The sequence below is a fragment of the Lipotes vexillifer genome, unplaced genomic scaffold (assembly GCF_000442215.2).
Source record: "Lipotes vexillifer unplaced genomic scaffold, Lipotes_vexillifer_v1.1 scaffold443, whole genome shotgun sequence".
Classification (NCBI taxonomy): Eukaryota; Metazoa; Chordata; class Mammalia; order Artiodactyla; family Lipotidae; genus Lipotes; species Lipotes vexillifer.
The window spans coordinates 894,641-916,455 of NW_006779163.1; the positions used below are offsets into that span (position 1 = coordinate 894,641).

General features: G+C 43.4%; 1 protein-coding gene across 3 annotated transcripts in view; it reads right to left on the reverse strand.

Moving 5' to 3' along the window:
- Positions 1 to 21,815, reverse strand: part of CDH13 (cadherin 13) — a 1,035,770-nt gene that overhangs the window by 138,498 nt on the left and 875,457 nt on the right. For all 3 annotated transcript variants that reach the window (XM_007452531.1, XM_007452530.1, XM_007452529.1), the window contains one exon: positions 12,255 to 12,395. In XM_007452531.1, coding sequence (XP_007452593.1) covers positions 12,255 to 12,395 — 141 coding nt within the window. The remainder of the gene's footprint in view (positions 1 to 12,254; positions 12,396 to 21,815) is intronic.

The window sequence follows — 21,815 nt, forward strand, 5'->3', positions numbered from 1 at the left end:
TAACCGTGGGCGTGTTTCTAACATTCCCATGACTCAGTTTCATCATCTGTGAAACGGGGATAATAAGAGTACTTATGTCACAGGGCTGCTATAGGAATTAGATGAGTTAAGATGTGTAAAGCACTCAGTACCTCCCATAGGTAAGCACTTAATCACTGTTAGCTTAAAAAAGTCGGTTTTCTGGATGAAAACATTTTTCATTTATTCTTTGCTTGTAAGAAATGATTATTATATTTGCCCACTAGACCTATCAAAATAAAGACACAAGACTACTAATCAAATTCACTGGCGATTAGAAGATCTCTCCCGGGCTTCCCTGGTGGCGCAGAATCTGCCTGCCAATGCAGGGGACACGGGTTCGAGCCCTGGTCCGGGAAGATCCCACATGCCGCGGAGCAACTAAGCCCGTGCGCCACAACTACGGAGCCTGCGCTCTAGAGCCCATGAGCCACAGCTACTGAGCCCATGCGCCACAACTACTGAACCCGTGCGCCTAGAGCCCATGATCTGCAACAAGAGAAGCCACGGCAATGAGAAGCCCGCACACGGCAACGAAGAGTAGCCCCCGCTCATTGCAACTAGAGAAAGCCCACGCATGGCAACAAAGACCAAACGCAGCCAAAAATAAATAAATAAGTAAAATAAATTAAAAAATATATATATATTAAAGAAATAAATAAAATAAAAGATCTCTCCCCTTTTCTTTTAATTTGAAGAAATTGTGGAGGGAGAAAGAGTAGCTTACACTCATCCTGGTGAGCCCAGGGGAGAAGTGTGCGTGTGCGTGTGTGTGTTGTAGTTGTATCTAGGGCTTGCACTAAACACTGTCCTGATTTGAACAGAGAGGCAGGTGTGGCAACAGGGAGGCAGGAGGTGATGAGGTGATGCTGGAAAAGTTCAAGCAGAACTGAGATTGGAGGTTATAAGCCCTGCATCTTCAGCAGTCCCTGGTGCCCAAGTGTAAATGGAAAAACCAGATGGATGTTCTCTGAGGAAAAGCCCTGCCAAGGAATCCTGGAGAGCTGACCCGAAGGGCAAGACCACGGAATAGGAACATAACAGCTGTGGCTGAGGTCGGCAGATGTGCTCTGAGAATGGGGTCTACAGACACTGTGCTGGCGAGTCGTTAATGCCGGCATGGTGCAGAAGCAGCTTAGTGCAGGGTTGAGAGCATGGGGCCTAGACTCCAGGCAAGTTCTTCAGCTCTCTGAGCCTCAGTCTCCACACCCATGAAATGGGTATGACAATGAGAGTCTCAGGGTTGGCAGCAGGAGTGAACAGTAGAATGTATGTAAGCCTCTTGGACACTGCCTGGCCCAAAGCAAGTGCTTTCAGATGTTTGCACTGGCTTCTGGATGTTTGTTTAATGATACAGAGGATGAAGGAGCAGGTCCAGGAGTGCTGGACAGAAAGAACTTCTGACAGAGTGGCCAGTCTTGCCTTTGATAAAAGCTCATTACATATTTGCTATTATTGATGGAACACTTGCTAAGAGAAGACATCTCTTTGAATTTGCAAGGAAAAAGGAGGTGCAAAGCTCAGAATCTCAACCTCTAGTTCCCCAGTGATCTGCGGAGGAATCAGCCCGCTTAGCCTCAGCTTTCTTCTCTGCATGGGGGTGAGAACGAGACCCTTTTCACTGGGTTGTCCAGGTTTTAGGTGGGAGAGAGTATGTGGAGTGTGGAAGGGCTTCATAAGCTTAAAAACAACTGTGTAAATGTCCACTAATGCTGGTTCCCTGCTGTTGTTATTTCCAGTTCTGTGAAGGATAGAGGTGGTGGGTCGTGTGTGACTGGTGGCATCATCGCCAGCAGTCTCTGACCATAGGAACAATGGTATTCCTGAGCAGCACGGGGGCTCCAAGTCTTGAAAGGTCTACCCTTTACTGTGTCCGCCAATGTCTTCCCACTGCACTTCCGGTGAACTGCCTCCTTGCCTTGCCTACATGACTGGCCCCAGCCTCACATCCCCCGCCATCTCTCTGGCTGCTTCAGCCACACTAGACAGCTCTCAGTTCCTCGAGCAAGATATGCTCTTCCCAGCCTCCATGTCTTCACACGGACCCTCTGCATACTCCCACGTCTCACTGGCATGGGCTGAATTTTGTCTCCCCAGAAAGATCTGGTGGAGTCCTAACTGGCAGTATCTCAGAATATGACCTTCTTTGGACATAGAGGTGACCAAGCTAAAATGAGGTCGCAGGGTGGGCTCCAATCCAATATGACTAGCATTCTTATGAAAACGGGAAAATTATGCACAGACACGCACACAGGGCGAAGGCCGTGTGAAGATGAGGGCAGACGGGTGACGCATCTACAAGCCTATGAGCGCCACAGACTGCCAGCAAACCACTGGAAACCTAAGAAACGGGCATGAGCAAATGCTTCCTCAGAAGGAACCACCCTGTGGATACTTTGATCTTGGACTTCTGACCTCCAGAACTGTGAGCAAATTAATGCTGTTCAAGCCACACAGTGTGGGATATTTTGTTACAGCAGCCCTAGGACACTAGCACAGTCACCGTAAATGTCACCTCCTCAGTGAGTGTCACGGCGTGTGCGCACAATGTGTCCATGTACGGTGATTCCATCTTGTCGCTAGGGACCATACGTAGCTATTTGCTTTGCTGGTCAGTTGTCCCCACTCTAGACCCTAACTTCTTGAGGTCAGGGACCATGTTTGTTAGGCTGGGATGTTGTGCTCACCACACTGCATCCCAGCCTAACACAGCCCCTGGCAAAGAGGAATCACGGAATACACTTCTGATGGATGGGCTGGTGAGTCAGTGAATGAATGAATGAATGCACTTTGGAAGGCAACAGTGTAACGTTACGATATGCAATAGGTACATTCCGTTAAGACAGGCTTCTTGAAGAAGACACTCCTCATAAATTCCTGTCTTCTCAGATCTGGGCAGGTCGGCAGCAAAATAAAATGCTGCCTATACTGGGAAAACTGATATTCAGCCTGTAACTAAAACAGATTTTAGTTCAGAAACCAATGAATATATTAAAATCAATTCTGGATTATTTTGTTTAATCCCACTTAGAAGAATGAACCCACACAGAACTCTGGGGCTGTGGAATATTTTCTTTCTTGTTTTTAAGTTCGCAGGAAAAGTCGAGTCTGTCTCCACTCTAATGATTCCTTTACGTATTATTTATTAACGTTGAGTTTTCTTTCTTTCTTTTTCTTTTTTTTTTTACTTGACTGGTAGGGAAGCAGATTTAGGGCTCTCTGCAGTTATGCAGATTCATTTATTCACTTCTGGAAAGGAATTTAACTCCAACCCTCTCGGCTCTCTGCACCACAGAAAAATGATAAACCTTAGGGTCCCTCATGACTTTGTGCTACAGTAGGGCCTTGGTTTTTCACCGGCAGCAGTATTTTGTGCCACAGTGAGGCTGGCCTGGGATCTGCAATCAGCCTTGAGCAGCCTCCCTCGGCTCTAAAACCAGAGGGCTGGTTGAGGTTCTTTCTAAAGCCCCTTTCAGCAACATCACTCCCTAACTTTTCGATGGCCTCTGTTGCTTATTGTCAAACATTTATAATTTATTCACCCATTTGCACATTATTTGGTTATGTTCCAAAGCTGGGTGCTGGGGCCAGAGCAGGGAACAAGAGAGACAAAGTTCCTTTTTGCGTGGAGCTTACATTCTAATTTGGGGAGACTGAGAATAAGCAAATAAATAACTTAACTGTATGGCACATTAGAAGGTGAATATTATATATTGTTAGAATAAAATAAGTGCAAACTAGGATGTGTACATATTAGAAAAGAATAGAATACATAGCAGAATATTACACAATGACATATGATGGTGTGCATGCAACACTGTATATAATACGGAACTGCAATAATATTTAATAGTATATTAGAAGCTGAGACACAACAGGTGGTAAAAACGATGTACTGCATGAATAATAATTTCATCTCTAGTTAAACTTTTGATGTTAGCCCTGTGCCGAGTCCTAGAGGCAGTGATGAAAAGGACCTGTCCCTAAATACCAAAGCGTCTAAACGATGTTGGGAGACAGGCTCAGTGGTGAGACTCCGCCAGTGGTAGTAAAAACTTGCTTTCATTGTCACTGAGCTGCTGTGACCCTCTGAGCATAACCAGAGGGTTAGCCAAGGCACAGAATCTGCATAGAGGTTCACACAGGGACGACAGGGATCAACGCATCATGAGTATAATTATGAAAGAGCAATTGATGCAATAAATCATCTGGCTATCTGGTCTACCTCTACAAGCGGCTTGAAGAACCAGCCACAGGGTAGATTACAGTTTTTCACTTTAACAAATCCAGATGTTTCGACATCACACACGCAGTGCATAAGCGACACGCGCATTTTCGACGATGCAAGATTTCTCACCCTGCTGTCTTTGAACAATTAAATCTGGGAAAGCACACATCCCCCTTTTCCTTAGCGGGAAGAATCTTGTTTGGATGATGGCTTCTATTTATAGAGCACTGCTTACATCTGAACAAATGTTTCACTTCACTCTCTTTTAGTCGAGAAATCCAGCTGTAGACCTGCTGTTTCAAGTACCTCTGAAATTTGAACACTAGGAGATTTAGTTGATGATTTCATGTTTTTCTACGACCTTGGTGCAAAGAAGGCAATGAACTCACCCCTTCCAAGTGAAGATAAATGGGGACCGTGGGTGTTGGCTGTTTTGCAGCCAGCCCTTCTTCAATTATATGATGGGAAGCTGGGAATGCAATTTGCAATAGATGGTTCCTGGAGTCCTTGGACAAGATGTTGGCCTGGACGAAGATGGATCAGGAAGTGATGTAATCTGGAGGGATGTGACCATTTGCACAGCTGGGAATTGGTGGTATCCGTGCACTGAAATCACACTGCTCTATTCTCTCCAAATATTCCCTTTCTGTACATATTGGGATCCACCTTTCTGTACATACTGGGATCCACCACCCAAAGCATGGAATAAAGATCCCAATAGTGTATGTTTGGACTCCATCCTCCTGAAAAGTCACTTGGGTCAGATAATTGAAATGGGTTCGATCTTCTAAGAAGTACGTGGTTGGTTTTCTGGATTAATCTCTATTGAGCAAGCAGCATATATAATTATGTGGTCAGTGTTTAGACACAGGCACCTCTGAATTTAAAGGGCTCTCCTAAGGGAAATAAACTCTTATGGAGAGTTTCATTTAAAGCACCCAAATATATTGCATGGAATCCTGGAGGAGTGGATAAATACATTCACTTCAGTTAGACCTTTGGCACACAAAGGTACATTTACGAGCTTCATACCTGGGGCCATCAAACTACCAAAAACAAATGAAAAGATCCAAAAGAGTTCAGAAAACTCCCAATACTCATGTCAACTCAAGAGCGAAGGAACAGGAAAGCAAAGTCTGCCTCTAATGATGCAGTTCAATTCATTTCTTGATTATCAATATCAAGGAGGAGACACAACATTTTTATTCTTTTTACTAAAATGAGTTGATGCTGAAGCAAAAGGTATGAGAGGGGGTGGGTACTGTCAAAACTAATTATATTTCTTCAATCCATGTTTTTAATGAAAATACTGTGATGTTTTGTGCTACGGTGAATTCCATATACACAATATCTACTGCTTTTCCCTAGTAATCCAGGTTAAAAAGCTGATCCATATTTTTCTGTGTTTATGGTAAGTGGGGCAAGCTTCTTCTAGCCCATCCTTCAAATCTAGGATAGCTCAGGAATACAGACGTCACACAAAACCCCCCACCTATCTGAAAGCACTGCAGAGCTGTGAAGACAGCCAGAACTTGAGAATCCAGGATCCTGTTGAGAAGGGAAGTTTACTGAAATGAAGCCAATACTTTATGGAACTTTCACCCTTAACGCAGTTTCTAAATTATAAAGGCACAGGGACAAAAGCCTAAGAATCTGAGCAGAAGAAAGTGCTGCTAAGAGACCAGGAAGCTGAGCAGAGCCTTCAGCAGTCTCATGCGGATGACAAGACCACTGAAATTCAGGGTGTCCAAGGCGGAGGGGCCCTTGTAAAAATACCCAGCTTTCAGCTGGGGCCCCAGGAGTAAGGGAAACCATGATAGCCCTCATGTAAGACTGAAACTCAATGATGAACTAATTCAATCCTAGACTGATTTAAAGTCATCCTTTTCTACTCTTATTGGTTTACGGAAAGCAAAAATGATAAAGCTAAGGAATAAAATAAATGTTATCCTGACATCATCTTGCATCAGATATTTCATTAAGAGGAAGAAGTAAATTTCTGATGTAAGAAATAAAATAGTTCCTTGATTGATAGACTTACTCATGAATAGAAGAGAGTCATAATGAACACATCGGTAAAGATCTAAATTTCTTGTGATTTACCTGCAATACCAACATCACTAAAGACAATACAAAACTCTTAATATGTCTCAAAACAAGGATGTGGGTGACATGAATAGCAACTGTCATCAATGTGAAGATTAGTCTTTATGCAAGAACATTTGAAATTGCAGCGCCCACACGTACATGTATATATACATACATATATAAAAAATATATATGACAGAAACTTGACAGAGATTTCCTTAAATTTAACCACAATTCTCAAAATTTACATGAGTTTTCCAGCAATGAAATAATGTGGTAAAGGTGAAAAACTGTTTCTAAACTCTCAATAATACAGAGCAAATTTCTACCAACACTGCTACAGGAAAGACTAGTCTTTTTGCTCTCTTTCTACAGAAAATGGTTTTGCATAATTATTATATAAAGAAGAGACCATGGCGTTTTCAGTCAAACATGTAAGAGAAAAAGTGTTATAGGGCGAATTAGGCAGTTAATTAAGAAAATATTTTTATTATAAAAGCTCATAGTCCAAAGAAAAATAAGACTCCTAAAGCATTAAGGTCCTTGAAGACTTTTAGGAATTGGAGACTGGACCCCAGCACCCCCTTGATAACTTAATGCAAATATCTGCTGGTGGCTCAGTTTCACCTTGCCGGCTTCCGGCTCACACCATTGATCTTCACCCCTTTATGAAAATCAGAATATTTACCCATCTCTCATCTTCCAGGAAGACAGGGCCTTTTAAGATTTATGCCATTTTTACTACATGTATTGTAATGTTATAGCTTGAACACTGAAACATTTACTTTAGAAAGAATTCATCAAATAGCCAAAAAAAAAAATCCTGTTATTCAGTCTTCATTACCAATTGCCATTTTAATTAAAATCTGAAAATCAACTGATTGAATAAATGAATGAAAACTCATTTAGAAACCTTATAATCATTTGCAAACACATTCTTTTAAAATTAATAGCAAGTTTGTTAATCCTCATGACCTGGGGTTTACGTGAAAATGAGTTATTCAGTCAGTATGTGTTGAGCATCGGCTATGCTATAAGTACAAATCACATGTCTTTTCTTAAAAAAAAAAAAAAAAGGCAACTTTAGAGAGAGAAATGGACAAGTCATTTTGCTCTAAATGGGACTGAGATTCTCAACTATAATCCAAACTCTGGGTTTGGAAAGTTTAACTATATTTCCTAAAATCATTTCCAAATACCTAATCTAGAAAAGTCACAACTAACATGTAAACATAAACTAACAGTTAAAGCCACGTGCGAAAGCTATTAGGAAAACTCACGGAAGACTCTCCATAGGGAGACTAGCGCTTCTAACCCAAATTTTCATGAAAATCAATGACTAAAAATTGATTTCATGTGTCAGTAACAATTTAAAGTACTTGGTTCATCATATCCAGTGAAACTGTTCTCCAGTTAAAATCACCTTCAGGAAACATTCGGCAGAGAGTGAATTATTGAGTGCCAACTGGGAATGCAACAGAGAATAAAAGAGGTGTGGGCTTTGCTTCTCAGCAAGCTTACAGTCAGTGTGAATAAACACAAGGGGAACAAATGATCTTAGTTTGCACTAAGAATGTGCTGTTTAAAATGCCCTTTAAAATATCTCCTTCCTTAGTAACAACCCCTATATCACCAAGGGCTGCAACCTGCCAACTAAAGATAGCTGGAGTTTTTCTCAGTCACCCTCACAGACCAGGAAGTCTGAGGAGATGTAAGTCATTTGACTTTCTGGGGAATCTCTTTAAGTGACGTTTACTTAGGTGGCAGGTCCTCCTCTGCCCTTCTCATTTCCTGCTTCTTTCTACCTGTTACATGGACCAGATGGCTGGCACCGCGGTGACCCTATTGTACCACGAGGCAGCTTTGGGGAAGGCAGAGAAGAAAGATAAGAGGAATATGGTAAACTGACAATATCATGGTCTCACCATACTGGCCTGGGACTGTCTACCTATGGGCTTCTATGTGACAGAAACTATACCTCTAATTCATTTAACAGAGCATTATTTCCTGTCTGTTATTTGTGGCCAACTGAAACTCCTCTTTTAAACAGATCAAAAAAGGATATGGGGAGGGGGAAGGGTGAGCTGTGACAAAGCGAGAGAGAGGCATGGACATATATACACTACCAAACGTAGGGTAGATAGCTAGTGGGCAGCAGCCGCATAGCACAGGGAGATCAGCTCGGTGCTTTGTGACCCCCTGGAGGGGTGGGATAGGGAGGGTGGGAGGGAAGGAGATGCAAGAGGGAAGAGATATAGGAACATATGTATATGTATAACTGATTCACTTTGTTATAAACAGAAACTAACACACCATTGTAAAGCAATTATACCCAAATAAAGATGTTAAAAAAAAATGCACCTCTCTGGAGATGGAAGACCATGTGAAGTAGAATTTTTTTAAAAAGATAAGAACCATATACTTCCATGAATTTCCTAAGAAATGTCCTAATATATGCAGAAACTTACATAAGACAACATCTTCTTGGACAGGTTCCTAGATACCTTCAAGCCCAAATGACCACCATTTCCATTCTGGGATGACTGAACCTTGACCTTCACCTCTGAAAATTATTTCATCTTTAAGATCACAGGGTCGATGTTTCCTCTCTATTCCTAGTTCATCCTGTTTGACCACTTCCACACCCAAGACCGCTAGCTTTGGGCTGAGTCCTCATCTGTCCTCTTTTTCCGCCTCACAGGTTCCTCTTAGCCTTCTTTGCTTCTGCCCACGGTGATGAGTTTCACAGCTTCTGCCACCTCTCCTCCAGAATTACTTCTGCCCTGGAACTTGAGGGTCTTAATCACGTATTTTGAAGTGCTTGAGCAGGTTCATAGATCGCTTTCAAGGAAAACAGCAGCCTTTCAACATGGAGGGGAGATGGCCCTTTAGATAAGAACGTCAGTTGGCCTTTTGAATTTTAGAAACATCGCCAGCATCATGTCATGATCTTGCTCACCGCAGCCGTCTTCCTCACCACCACCTTCCTCACCACCTTCCTTGCCGCTGCCTTTGTCCCACTATCCTCGTCATGACTGTCCTCACTACCGCCTTCTAAATTCCCACCATATCTGCCACCGCCAACACGCCAGAGAACATGAGGTGACAAGCACTAGGGCTCCTCACCATTCCGCTCATTTGACGTTCACAGGAACCCAATGAGGTGGGCTTTAGGATCAGCCCCATGAACAGGTGACAAAACGAGAATGTAGACGGTGAAGGTGCTCAGATCCCGTGGCTGGTAGGTGTGATATGAATCCAGTTCTGGTCCAGAGCCCAGCCCTTCACATCGCTGTTATCCTGCCTCTAGCGTTCTGGTGTCCAGAATGTTTGAATCAATGACAAAGAACATCAGCCATCCTGGAACATGTTAGAAAATTTAATTGTGAATTTGATTGATCCAACATTGGCAAAGACTCCTATGGGATACCTAACATCTAAGAGAGAGAATCTGATGTACTTGCTAGCTACGCATTTTTCTCGTTTTGTTACTTGTATCTCCATATGAGTTGTGACATCAGCTCTGCCCTGAGGGAATCTCAAGCTCATTGTCCAATGTCCATTTTTTTCCCAAATAAATTTCTTTATTTATTTATTTTTGGCTGTGTTGGGTCTTCATCGCTGCGCGCGGGCTTTCTCTAGTTGTGGTGCGCAGGCTTCTCATTCCGGTGGCTTCTCTGGTTGCGGAGCACGGGCTCTAGGCACGCGGGCTTCAGTAGTTGTGGCTCACAGGCCCTAGAGCCCAGGCTCAGTAGTTGTGGTGCACAGGCTTAGTTGCTCCGTGGCATGTGGGATCTTCCTGGACCAAGGCTCGAACCCATGTCCCCTGCAGTGGCAGGCAGATTCTCAACCACTGCACCACCAGGGAAGCCCCCAATGTCCATTTGAAGAGAGTTTCGTGCTTTTGCCAATATTCACAGATGAATACATTTTCCATTATACTACTTAAGGTCTCTTACTTTAAGATCTATGTTAAAATTTTTTCCTTGAATTCATTGGTATTCACAACAACAACAACAAAAGCCTCTCACTCACAGTATTGAGTCCATAACTAGGTACACAATTCTGAGCTTAGTTTAGGCTCCACTGAAATAACTAATTAATCTCACCCACCTGGTAACGCTAATAGGTTTTCTTATTTTAGATTGGGGTTACCCAATTTCTATTTTCATTACTATGTCTATATTGAATATTACATTGTACCTTGAGTTATTCTTTTGAAAGAGGTTTGCAAGAAATTCTGCAGATAAACCAGTATCTCCCAATGAATATCCCATGAATACCAGCTCGATGAGCCATGGTGAGATGGACCAGGAAAAATTATTCCCAGGCCAAATAAGTCTGAGAAACCCTACAGACCACACCTACCCCTCTTAGAGAAACACAAAGCATTTTAAAGGTACCCAGAAGTCCTACAGTAAAAGAAATCTTTCACACTATTCATCTCAGTGTTCTCCACGTCTGTCTGACCCTGAAATCTCTCCCCACCCCCTGCCCTATAATGATAATAACTTGTGGAACTAATTTCTTGGAACACAGTTTGAGAAACATGGGAATAATAAGCAATCTGTATTAGCAGCTATAGAAACAGTGTCATGGGAGCAACAGGATAGACCGTCAGCTACGTGGACTTTGTTGTTTTGAGTTTAGAATCCTGAGTGTCCAAGACACCACTGGCAGAGGGGGAGACTTCCACCTCCTGAATGAGTCATGTAGGGCTGCTACTGTGGAGCCAGGGGGCTGAGAAGGGCCACCTGGGGTAGCCCTGACACACCTGAGAGAGGGGTGGGCAACTGCAAATCCAGACACGGATCTTTTTTCTGAATGCCCGGGAGGGTAGAAAATATCAACGTCTTCCTTGGGAGCAAAGCACTGCAGCTGAGAGCATGGTAAACAGGGAGCTGTGCTCACATCCCATTTCTGCCACTTACTCTGCCTATAACCCTGGAGATCTAGATTCTCTGAGCTTAAAATAAGCACTCTCATTGGGTAAAAAATGTGGCTCATGAATCCAACCTCACACGGTCAGATGAGGCAATGGATTGAGGGTGGAGAGCCCGTGGTGGTGGTGGATGTCCAGGAAAGGTCTGGCAAACGATGGGGCTGTCATTACTGATGCTACGCTCCTGTGCAGTAAGAGGGGCGCCAAGTCCTTGGCTCTGGTCCTGACCCCCAAAGAAACCATGACCGCAGCACATTTCCATCAGATGCACAGTGCCAGTGACTCCCTAGCCTGGATACAAATTCAGCAGCTGGATGAAATCTTGCATACTCAGGCTGTCCCCAAACATTGCTCCATTGGAAAAAATGGGGAACAGCAAGCACGATCCACAATCATAAAAGCACAGGAGCTGCGAATAAGTAATGGCTCTCCCAGACAAGCTAACTTGGTTGTTACTTATAAGCTCCTGGGCCACCCTGTTCTGGCCAAGAAAATCTGCTTTACCTTCTTGATGCTTTCCCGTCCGGCCTCTCAATCTGTACTTGCTGAAAAAAATTACTGTTATGCTAAAATCACAACAGGACTCACACAATTCAGCACTAAATAACACCAATAAAACTATGAAAATGGCACTTTGGCATTTAAAGTTGTCTTCTTATGGACTTTAACAAGATTCAATGCTTTTGTTTTCATAATGCTCTGGTATTTTCAGCTTTACCAAAAAAAAAAAAAAAAAAAAAAAAGGAAAAAATAGATTCAATGCTTTTGTTTTCATAATGCTCTGGTATTTTCAGCTTTACCAAAAAAAAAAAAAAAAAAAAAAAAAAAAGGTAAAAATGTAAAAAAGTATTCCAGCAAGACACCATCTTCTCTCCACAAAGGAGGGCTTTGATGTCCCAAGCAGGGAGCTGGCTAGGGCTGTGGTACACTGAATTAATATTTATCAGCAATCAAGGCTGGCGTTCAACAGGGGTTTACCTCTTTCTTGGTGAATTTAGGCGAGTGATCGTTTTTGTCATCAATCATGATTGTCGCTGTGGCCGTGCCTGTTAATCCAACATCCAGTCCAGCCATATCTTGAGCCTCAATGATCAATTCATACTTGGGATTTTCCAGAGTCTACAAAGCAAAAGCACAACAGAGGATAACATTTAGATCTGGGTTTATCACTCGGGATAGGGGACATGCATTTTGCTCGGGCTGACGCTGTGTGCCCCGCTCCATCTAGGGCAGGCGCCTTTCATAGCACTCTTACCTGTTGTGCATAAACGTGTCTTTGGAATCTCTCCAAGGCAAGACAGTCACTATTCATAGACTAGAGTTGGCTGTGGGGATGGAAACTTAATATCATTTCCCTCATGCAATATCATTTACCACCATAATTCCTTGATATTATTTTAAGGGTTGCATAAAATTAATCATATGCATAATTTATAATTTATTTCATCATCTTCAATTATTAGGACTTGAGGTTATTTCTAGTCTTCTTAAAATTCTGACAATTTTAAACAACACTGCAATGAACATCTTTATTCGGGAAGCTCTCAATGTATTTTGACTTAAAAAAAAAACTTGAGGGCTTCCCGGTGGCGCAGTGGTTGAGAGTCCACCTGCCGATGCAGGGGACACGGGTTTGTGCCCCGGTCCGGGAAGGTCCCACATGCCGCGGAGCGGCTGGGCCCGTGAGCCATGGCCGCTGAGCCTGCGCGTCAGGAGCCTGTGCTCCGCAACGGGAGAGGCCGCAACAGTGAGAGGCCCGTGTACCGCAAAAAAAAAAAAAAAAAAAAGACAGATTCCAGGAAGTGGAATTATTAGGCTAAAGAGTAAGAACATTTTAAGAGTCTTTACTGATATTTCAACATTGCTTTCAAGAAGATCTTACCGATTTTTGTATCACTCCTATCAGGATGTTTAGTTTATGACCCCAGGCATGGCTTGCCGTTAAAGAACAGCTGACCTTGCCCCATGAAGCACACTGGGGGATGAGCGTGATTCTATAATGGCTGTTGAACAAGGATGTAAATTTCTCATAGCACTTGCCCTTCTCCGACTTGCAATGAAGGTAGCTGTGGACACACACCCCAGGGTAGCTTCAAGCGCTAACTCTAGTGGATATGTGCTGCCCCGCCTTCCCAAGCGTCCATCCCATCCTCCTCTGGTACTGATGCTATACTTCTTTTGGGGGTATCATCCCTTCCACGCTCTTAGTACACGTGGAGTTCAGGTAGGGTTGACTCTAGCCCTGGACTAGGGATGGTCATGTAGCTCAGGCTTGTACAATCAGGGCCTCCCATTCCCATTGCCATGTGCCATAGGCACATAACCCAAGTTATGCCACCTGAGATTGAAACTCAGTTCCAGGACATATTTCTTTAGAACCTGTAGGCAAAAGTACTCCTCTTTCTGTTGGACTTGAAGGTGGTAGGACCAAAATCTGGAGCTGGTGGTGACCATGTGCAACCACACAGAGAAAGGCAGCCTGAGAAAGAAGACAACACAGAACTGAGAGGTAGGGATGGAGTTCTTTTAACCTAATTTGAGCTCTTCAATAGTCATTCTTGAAGCCAGAATTTACCCCTCAGATTTGTGAGTTCTATGAGCTAATAAATTTCTCCTTTCCTTAAGACATTTAATTGAGGTGTTCTGTGAGAAGCAACAAGGGAATTCTGACTAATATTGCAACGAATGCTATGATCAATTATCTGGTTATTTGCAAGAAAGTGTAAGAGCGACTGTATCACACTAGAGTATCACAATAGGCTCTTCACAAGAGTATTCCAATAATTTCACGAATACATTGTTTTTCACTTTAAAATTTTCCCCTCTGCAGAAATATTTTTTTTGACCAAAGAGAGTTATTATAATTTTTTCTTTCATTAGTTCATGCATTCCTTTAGTTGGAAGTTATTGAACATCGAGTCTAAATATGGTGTTGGGGATATAGGGATGGGAAAAAGGTCCTTTTCTTTAAGGGGTTCAGAAATGTTTACGGTTAATGACAGGCATGTTCACATATAACTGTAACAAAATAAGAGTCAGAGCTAAGCAGAGGTACGTACAAATTCTTTCGCTGGCACAAACGAATGACACGGTGGCTTAACTCTCCTGTAGTTTAACAAATTTTATAAATAATTTTAAAAAATGAACCAGCCAATTCCTGTCTCCTCAAATAAATAAAACTTTATGACTGCAATGGGAACTTGATTGATTAACCTAGTGGAAAATCAATTAGACTATGAACTAGATATATTGCAAGGTTTGAGATGAGATGTTCCAAAGTCTCAGTTTTCTGCCAAACTTAAGGCTACCAAAGAATATGCCTGTACTGTCAGAGAATATCCAATTATTGTAAGGAAAAAAGAAACGATCCAGTCATTTCTAAAGTGGAAAGTGAGCATTCCTCTCTACCCACCCCCAGCCCCATCTCCAAGAGGTAATGTTGTTAGTAGCCTGGTGTCTCCCTCCTTTGTCCTACACATCACACACACACACACACACACACACACACACACACACACACACACAGAGACATTTTAGATACACATATATTTAAACAAATGATAGCATTCACACCGCTGTACAATCCGTCTTACCATATCACTTTCACCTCTGCTTATAGATCTGTCTATTCATTTCAACAGCTGTATAACAGCCCACTGTATGGATCCAGCATAATATATTCAATCATTCCCTATTGGATGGTCATTTGTTTGAGCTGTTTCCAGACCAGCATAATTTATTCAATCATTCCCTACTGGATGGCCATTTGTTTGAGCTGTTTCCAGACCAGCATAATTTATTCAATCCTTCCCTACTGGATGGTCATTTGTTTGAGCTGTTTCCAGACCAGCATAATTTATTCAATCATTCCCTACTGGATGGCCATTTGTTTGAGCTGTTTCCAGACCAGCATAATTTATTCAATCATTCCCTACTGGATGGTCATTTGTTTGAGTTGTTTCCAGATTTCCACTTTGAAAAGCAACTCGAAGATAAGAAGTCCACTGGCCTATGAGTATTTGGGGATTTTTCTTTAATAAACATCATTGCTTTCACAACGACAAAAGTAATAAAAACCAAGCAGCCAATGATAAAAGCACCTCCTCTGAAATGTGGAAGACTTAGAGAAAATTGCATATGTATGAGCCCCCTTGCTCTTACACAACTGGAAAACCTTCCACTCACCTCTGACCTGCCTCCCACTCCAGCTGAGCCTTTTCTAGGAAGTCTGCCCCTAAATCCCTCTTACTTGAAATATACATACACATGCACATTTCTGCACCGCTGAGAGGTCACTCTGCCTTTGTTACTCTGCTGGACAAGGGTCCTAGGCAGCCCACAGCGGCCCATCGTCTGGGAAGAAACACTGATGCAGAGGAATAGGCCCTGGTGGCCACGTGCACGTTTGCCTCCCTCACAATAGTTGAGCGAGTCACAGTTAACTCCCTAACCCCAGGTGGGACAATCGGATTCCGGGAATATGAAATGTGAAACCTGGCATCATGGAGACAGAACGTAGGGCAAACCCTCTTGCCTCTCCCATGCTGCTCCTGGGCCCAATAGAAGGGTTTTACCTTCCTTTTTTTGTTGTTTTTTTAATAAATTTATTTACTCATTTCATTTATTTTTTGCTGTGTTGGGTCTTCGTTGCTGCCAGCCAGCTTTCTCTAGTTGCAGAGAGCGGGGGCTACTCATTGTTGTGGTGGGTGTGCTTCTCATTGCAGTGGCTTCTCTTCTTGTGGAGCATGGGCTCTAGGCCTGCAGGCTTCAGCAGTTGTGGCACGCGGGCTTCAGTAGTTGTGGCTCGTGGGCTCTAGAGCGCGGGCTCAGTAGTTGTGGCGCACAGGCTTAGTTGCTCCACTGCATATGGGATCTTCCGGGACCAGGGCTCCAACCCGTGTCCCCTGCATTGGCAGGCAGATTCTTAACCACTGCACCACCAGAGAAGTCCAGGATTTTACCTTCTTGAATGTTCTGGGAGGACACTTACCACCCTGGTGCTCTTCTCTGCCCATACGGGATGCGCCCCGCCTGGGGGACGAGACCATCAGCCATCCAGCTGTTCTGTCACTGGTGAGTGAACTGCGCAGGGGGCAGGAAGCTCACTGTCCTCTAAAGGCCAAGCTGCACTCTCCCTGGCACGATCTGATTCTTGGGTTTATTTCTCTCAGTTGGTTCAAGGCTCAGAGGGGAGACGGGTATGATCAACTCCAATAGAAAGAGCCTTCCCGGCTGAGTTACACTGAAGGCACCGCTCTAACCAGAAAGATGGAAGCTCTGCCTCTGAGATCTGGGCCTGTGCTGGCTCTTGACTTCAACTCTCCCCTGGATTCTGTAACACAGCCGGTGTTTATCCGGGAGATTCTTTTTGGCACTGAAGTCAGCCAGAATCAATTTCGGTTTCTTGCCATCAGAGGAAACTGTGGTGAGGACAGTTACTTGTTTACCCAATCCTATTTCTTTTGACTGCAGGGCATACAGCTAGACTGTAAGAGGAACTTGTGTGACCACTTCTGGCCAATGGAATGTGGGCAGAAGTGATGGACTGACCTGGCCCCTAAAACTCCCACGTAATCCTCTGTGTTTTCTATTCCCAAAGAGGAAGGAGCCTGGATCTCCAAATGGCTATATGGCACAGAGACCCTTTGCTGACCTGCTTTAGACTGAGACGTGAACAAGAGACAAGCCGCTGTTCAGGTTTAAGGGAAGTTTATTACAGTGCCTAGCCTACCCTGACTAATTTGAAGGCTATGTTTCCTGTTTGGTCTTATTTTGAATGCCCATTTACTATCTCCCACAAGTGGATGACAAAGTTTTCAAGGGCAAGGACCATGCCTTTGACCCCAACAACGAGCCAGTATGCAGCACGCAAGCTGGGTGATTTACTTTCATCATTGATAATGATGATATATTACTGTTTCCCTGAACTAAATTATATCTCAAAGGTCTGAGCCTATCAGTGGCATTTCCAAACCAGAGCCATTTATTCTCAGGGAACGGCTTATCCTTTGGGGAACTCCAGCTCAAGGAGATAGGACTGTATTTTGACAAAGAGAAGCACTCTGTAAAAACTGGGAGAATGAAATTGACTGCTGTGATTTTATTTTAAGCTATCTGATCTGTAAGACATATCTAAGAGTCAAGCTGCTCTCCTGGTTTGAATTCTGCAGCTATGCATCTCTCCTGTATTTGCCATCTCTTCCTGGGTGTCTACTTGCTACCAGTTAATATATATCCTAGAAACAAAAGGAAGATGGTGTGTCTGCAAGAAAAAGCCTGGGGTGTATCTCCACAGACACGGGCTGGGTTCACTGATCACACTGATTTGAAAAGCAAACATTCCATCTTGAAAAAAAAGAATCAAGCCATGTCACTAAATATGGCATGTAATCAATCACTGGACCCTTGATGCTTTACACAGCTACCGTGACTGCCATACGAGTGAGCATTTAACGGAACATTTATCACTAATAACAAGCATAATGGTAGCTGTGGGGGGGAATCAATGAATAAATGTTACATGGAGAAAGGTTCTGCCATTAACCCATGTGGTACCCCATCCTCCTCTTGCTTCACCTTGAACTGCCCTCTGTACCTCTTTTCACACTTTGTCCAGACTGGATTTCCTTCTACTGTACCCCACTTTTTCTTACGTTTGACCTTTCCACCTCTACTTCCTCCTTTAGGTGAATTCCTGCTCATTTCTTTTTTTCTTTTCTTCTTATTATTTTTTTTTGCGGTACACGAGCCTCTCACTGTTGTGGCCTCTCCCGTTGCGGAGCACAGGCTCCGGACGCGCAGGCTCAGCGGCCATGGCTCACGGGCTGAGCCGCTCCGCGGCATGTGGGATCTTCCCGGACCAGGGCACGAACCCGCGTCCCCTGCATCGGCAGGCGGACTCTCAACCACTGTGCCACCAGGGAAGCCCCCCTGCTCACTTCTGATGGCCATCCTTCACTGCACTGAAGCTCCATGAAGGCAGGGACCTTATTGCATAATGGGGTAGCCGACACTTAGGGAAGGACGTCAGCATTTGATCAGCTTCACCTCTAAGTAGCTGAGTGAACTTGGTCAAGTTACTTAAGTTCTCCCTGCCCTCAGTTTCCTCAGCTGTCCAATGGGGAGAATAATAATACTTCTAGGCTAAGTGAGGATTAAAATAGGTAAGGTAAAGTGCCAAGCATGGAGCTTGGCATGTGTAGATGGCTGCTGTTACTATGTAGTAGAACCTTTTGAAAGTCTTCTAAGGATGTGGCAAGAAGCTAGGATGTCCTCCAGGGACAGCCAGAAGGAACTGAATGCTGCCAGCAACCACTGAAGAGCCCTGAAGTGGATCCTTCCCCAGTCAAACCTTCTGATGAGACTGCAAATTCTGCACCAACACATAGACTGCAACTCTGTGACAGTCCAAACTGTGAGATAGGAAATATCTCATTTTGGAGTAATTTGTTATGCTGCAACAAATAATGAATACAGTTTTTCTCCAGCACTATCACAGTCTGTAATATTCTCATTTATTGATTACTTGTTTATTGGCTATGTTGACCCTGACGACTTGAGCTCCATGAGGTCAGGGACCTTGTCTTGTTTAAAGTTTTATCTCCCAGCTACTAATTCAGTGCCTGGCACATGGCTGTTATGCACTAATTAGTCACTTACAGATACATTTTTTATAAAATAATGAATTACAAAGAGTGATGTGCCTGTAAATGTTTAACAGCACATGTGCCTGATTCGCAGCATTTGTCAATTTTGGTGGTTTAAATACTCTTACCATGGCTGATTTCAAGCTACCAACATGATGTCATAGAGTACATAGTTGGAAAGCGATACACACAATCAGTTATTATCAGCTGGTAAGAGTTGGCTCCAGCTTATAAACTGTGCTTTAAGGGTCAAGGAAATCTGTAAGAGTCTTTTTCAATAAATCCTTTTGTTGTCTAACACTGAAGGTATTGTTAATGAGAAATATTAATATGAGATTTATGGGAAAGATGTAATGCAATTCGTTTATTTATTTACTCATCAGCTTTGCTCGGATAGGCTGAGACTCCTTGTGATATGGCACCTGAACAGGGACCACATTCTTCTGCACCTGACACCTGGTCTATAAATACTGCAAGCAGACTGGTGAAAACATTATCTGGAGCAGAAGTTGTTGTCTGTCCGGAGTTTGATTTATCCACTCTGGCCACGTAACACTGGGGAAAGGTAGTCCATAAATCCAGCAGGAACCGTGTACATCCCCTTGTAAAAGGTGCCCTTTTCCCGCTGCAGACAGCGAGTGACATTCCTCCACCTTCCTATGCAACACTGCAAGTCGGGTTTGACTTGTGTTTGTCTTCAGGCCTCCTTTTACTTTGCTGCTCACCGCTAATGTGAACGTTCATGTACTTGGCTGTCATCTGCTGTGTTTTCATTTCGGCTGGGCTGTGGTGGATAAGGAGAAGGCATAGCTCATTTCCCCAGATTTACTGGTTGCTGACAAAGTCAGCAGGATGGGGAAGCAGCAGGGGAAATAAACACAGCCTCTCAGACACATGCAGTTGGAATAACCTAAGTGATAGATTTCAGGTTGAGGGATACCAAAATCAAATAAAACATTTCCATGTGAACTGTACTTCTTCTGATGTTACTGATGAGTCACGGCAAATAAAATGCCAAAGGCATTCATAACATACCTGGAAAAATCACACCCTTCAGACCCAAGGCGGTAAATATTTGACATTCAGGTTGATTCCACTGAAACATTTATATAGTGTCTACTAGGTTCAAGTCACTCTGCGAGGATGTGATGAATGATACAGATGCTGCTTTCAGTCCATTTTTAGATAAATGAACAGAAAGCAAGTATGTAAGGTACGATGAGATAAGTGTTATTCGAAGTGTACCAATTAAGGTCTATGAGAAGGGGGTCAGGACATGGGGTGCTCAGGAAGGCGATGTCAATTTTATTTAATATTTACTGAGCACTTACGACGCATTAGGCATTGTGCTAGAGAGCAGTAACAAGTAAAGGGAGACAAACCCGGTGCTAGATAATTCCCAGGTAATTTCAGCAGAATGAGACGGGAGTAAGAAGAGTGCTGTGGTTATTGCAAAAGAAAGGCCACTTAGCCCAGACCTTGGTGGGGGGAGGAAGGAGACATTCCTGCAGAGGAGAATCTCCTACTATAGGATTAGAAATGGGGTCTTGATGTGGAAGTGAATTTCTGTGGAAGAAGATGAGAAGCTATTAATCCTAAAACACTATTAAATTCAATGGTTTAATAAGAACTGAAGACTGATCCTGATTCTGGTCAGGACACCTTGGGAACAAGAAGTATAAAATATATTCCCTCCTTACAAGGAACTCATAGCTTGGCTGAAGGTAAAACATGTATAAGTGGCTCCAAAAGGCACCAGGTAGTGTGTGCTGAACATGTATGCAATAGCTTCAGATGTGAACGGTGCAGCTGGGAGGGCTACTGTGGTTTTTAAGTGGCTTCAGGATAATGCAGACTGGAGCTGAGCTTTGAAGGAGGCTGTGAGGGCAGAGAATTCAGAGAGGGAAGAGGAGCCTGAGCACCAGCATGGAGGTCCAGCTAACACGGGGCCACTAGTGTGGCTGGAATCAAGGTTTGTGATGCGAAGAGACACAACCCATTGTTTCTTGAAAGTATCTCAGACATCATCTAGTCCATCCCACCTTCAAGGAGCTCCCAGCCTGAGGGAACAGAGTTAGGGAATCCCAAGAAGCATATGGTTGACTTGGGGCAGATCTGAACATGCTAAAGAACTGCTTGGTTTAATCTGTTTGATTGAGACACGGAAGTACAGACGTCTGAAACTTGAAGGAAAATAAAATAAAATTAAAGTGCTCTTTCTCTATCGTTTTTATATATTTTCACAGCCACTGTTTACTGTGTTAGCCTGTTTCTTCTAAACTTTTGGCCTTGAATTGCCATGGCAACATTATGCTCAGTACACAGTAGGTGCTTAAGAAAGACTGTCTCAGTCAGTGCTTCTGGAACTTGCTTGTATCAGAATTCCCTGGTGGGTGCATTAAAACACAGATTTTCAGCCCACTTAGAGGGCTAATGATTCATGAGGTCCAGAGTAGGGCCTGAGGATGTGCATTTTCAGAAAGTTTCTAGGAGATGCTGATGCTGCTGATCTGAGGACCATACTTTGATTAGCATCGTTTTGAATGAACACTTGATGAAATGCAGGTCACCCTTATTTTAACTTAAAACTCACCTGTTTATGATGCACTTTAAATGAAAAACAGAAACATAGTTTACCAAAGTTTCTCTCTCCATGGAATTTTCCTTTTTTTTCCCTTTCTAGAAAAAATGTACTCCCAGTAAGGCATTAAATAACACTATGGTTGCCCCTCGAGCCTGCTTCATCTTCTGGATGTCTCCTTTGGATGTTCTCCCTCAATTTTCATGGACCAATGACAAAACGTGTTATCGTCCCTGCAACACGGCCCTCCTCTTGGAGGCATCACCTCAAGCTGAACGCCTGGGAGGTGTCCTCAGCTCTTCCCGCTTTCAC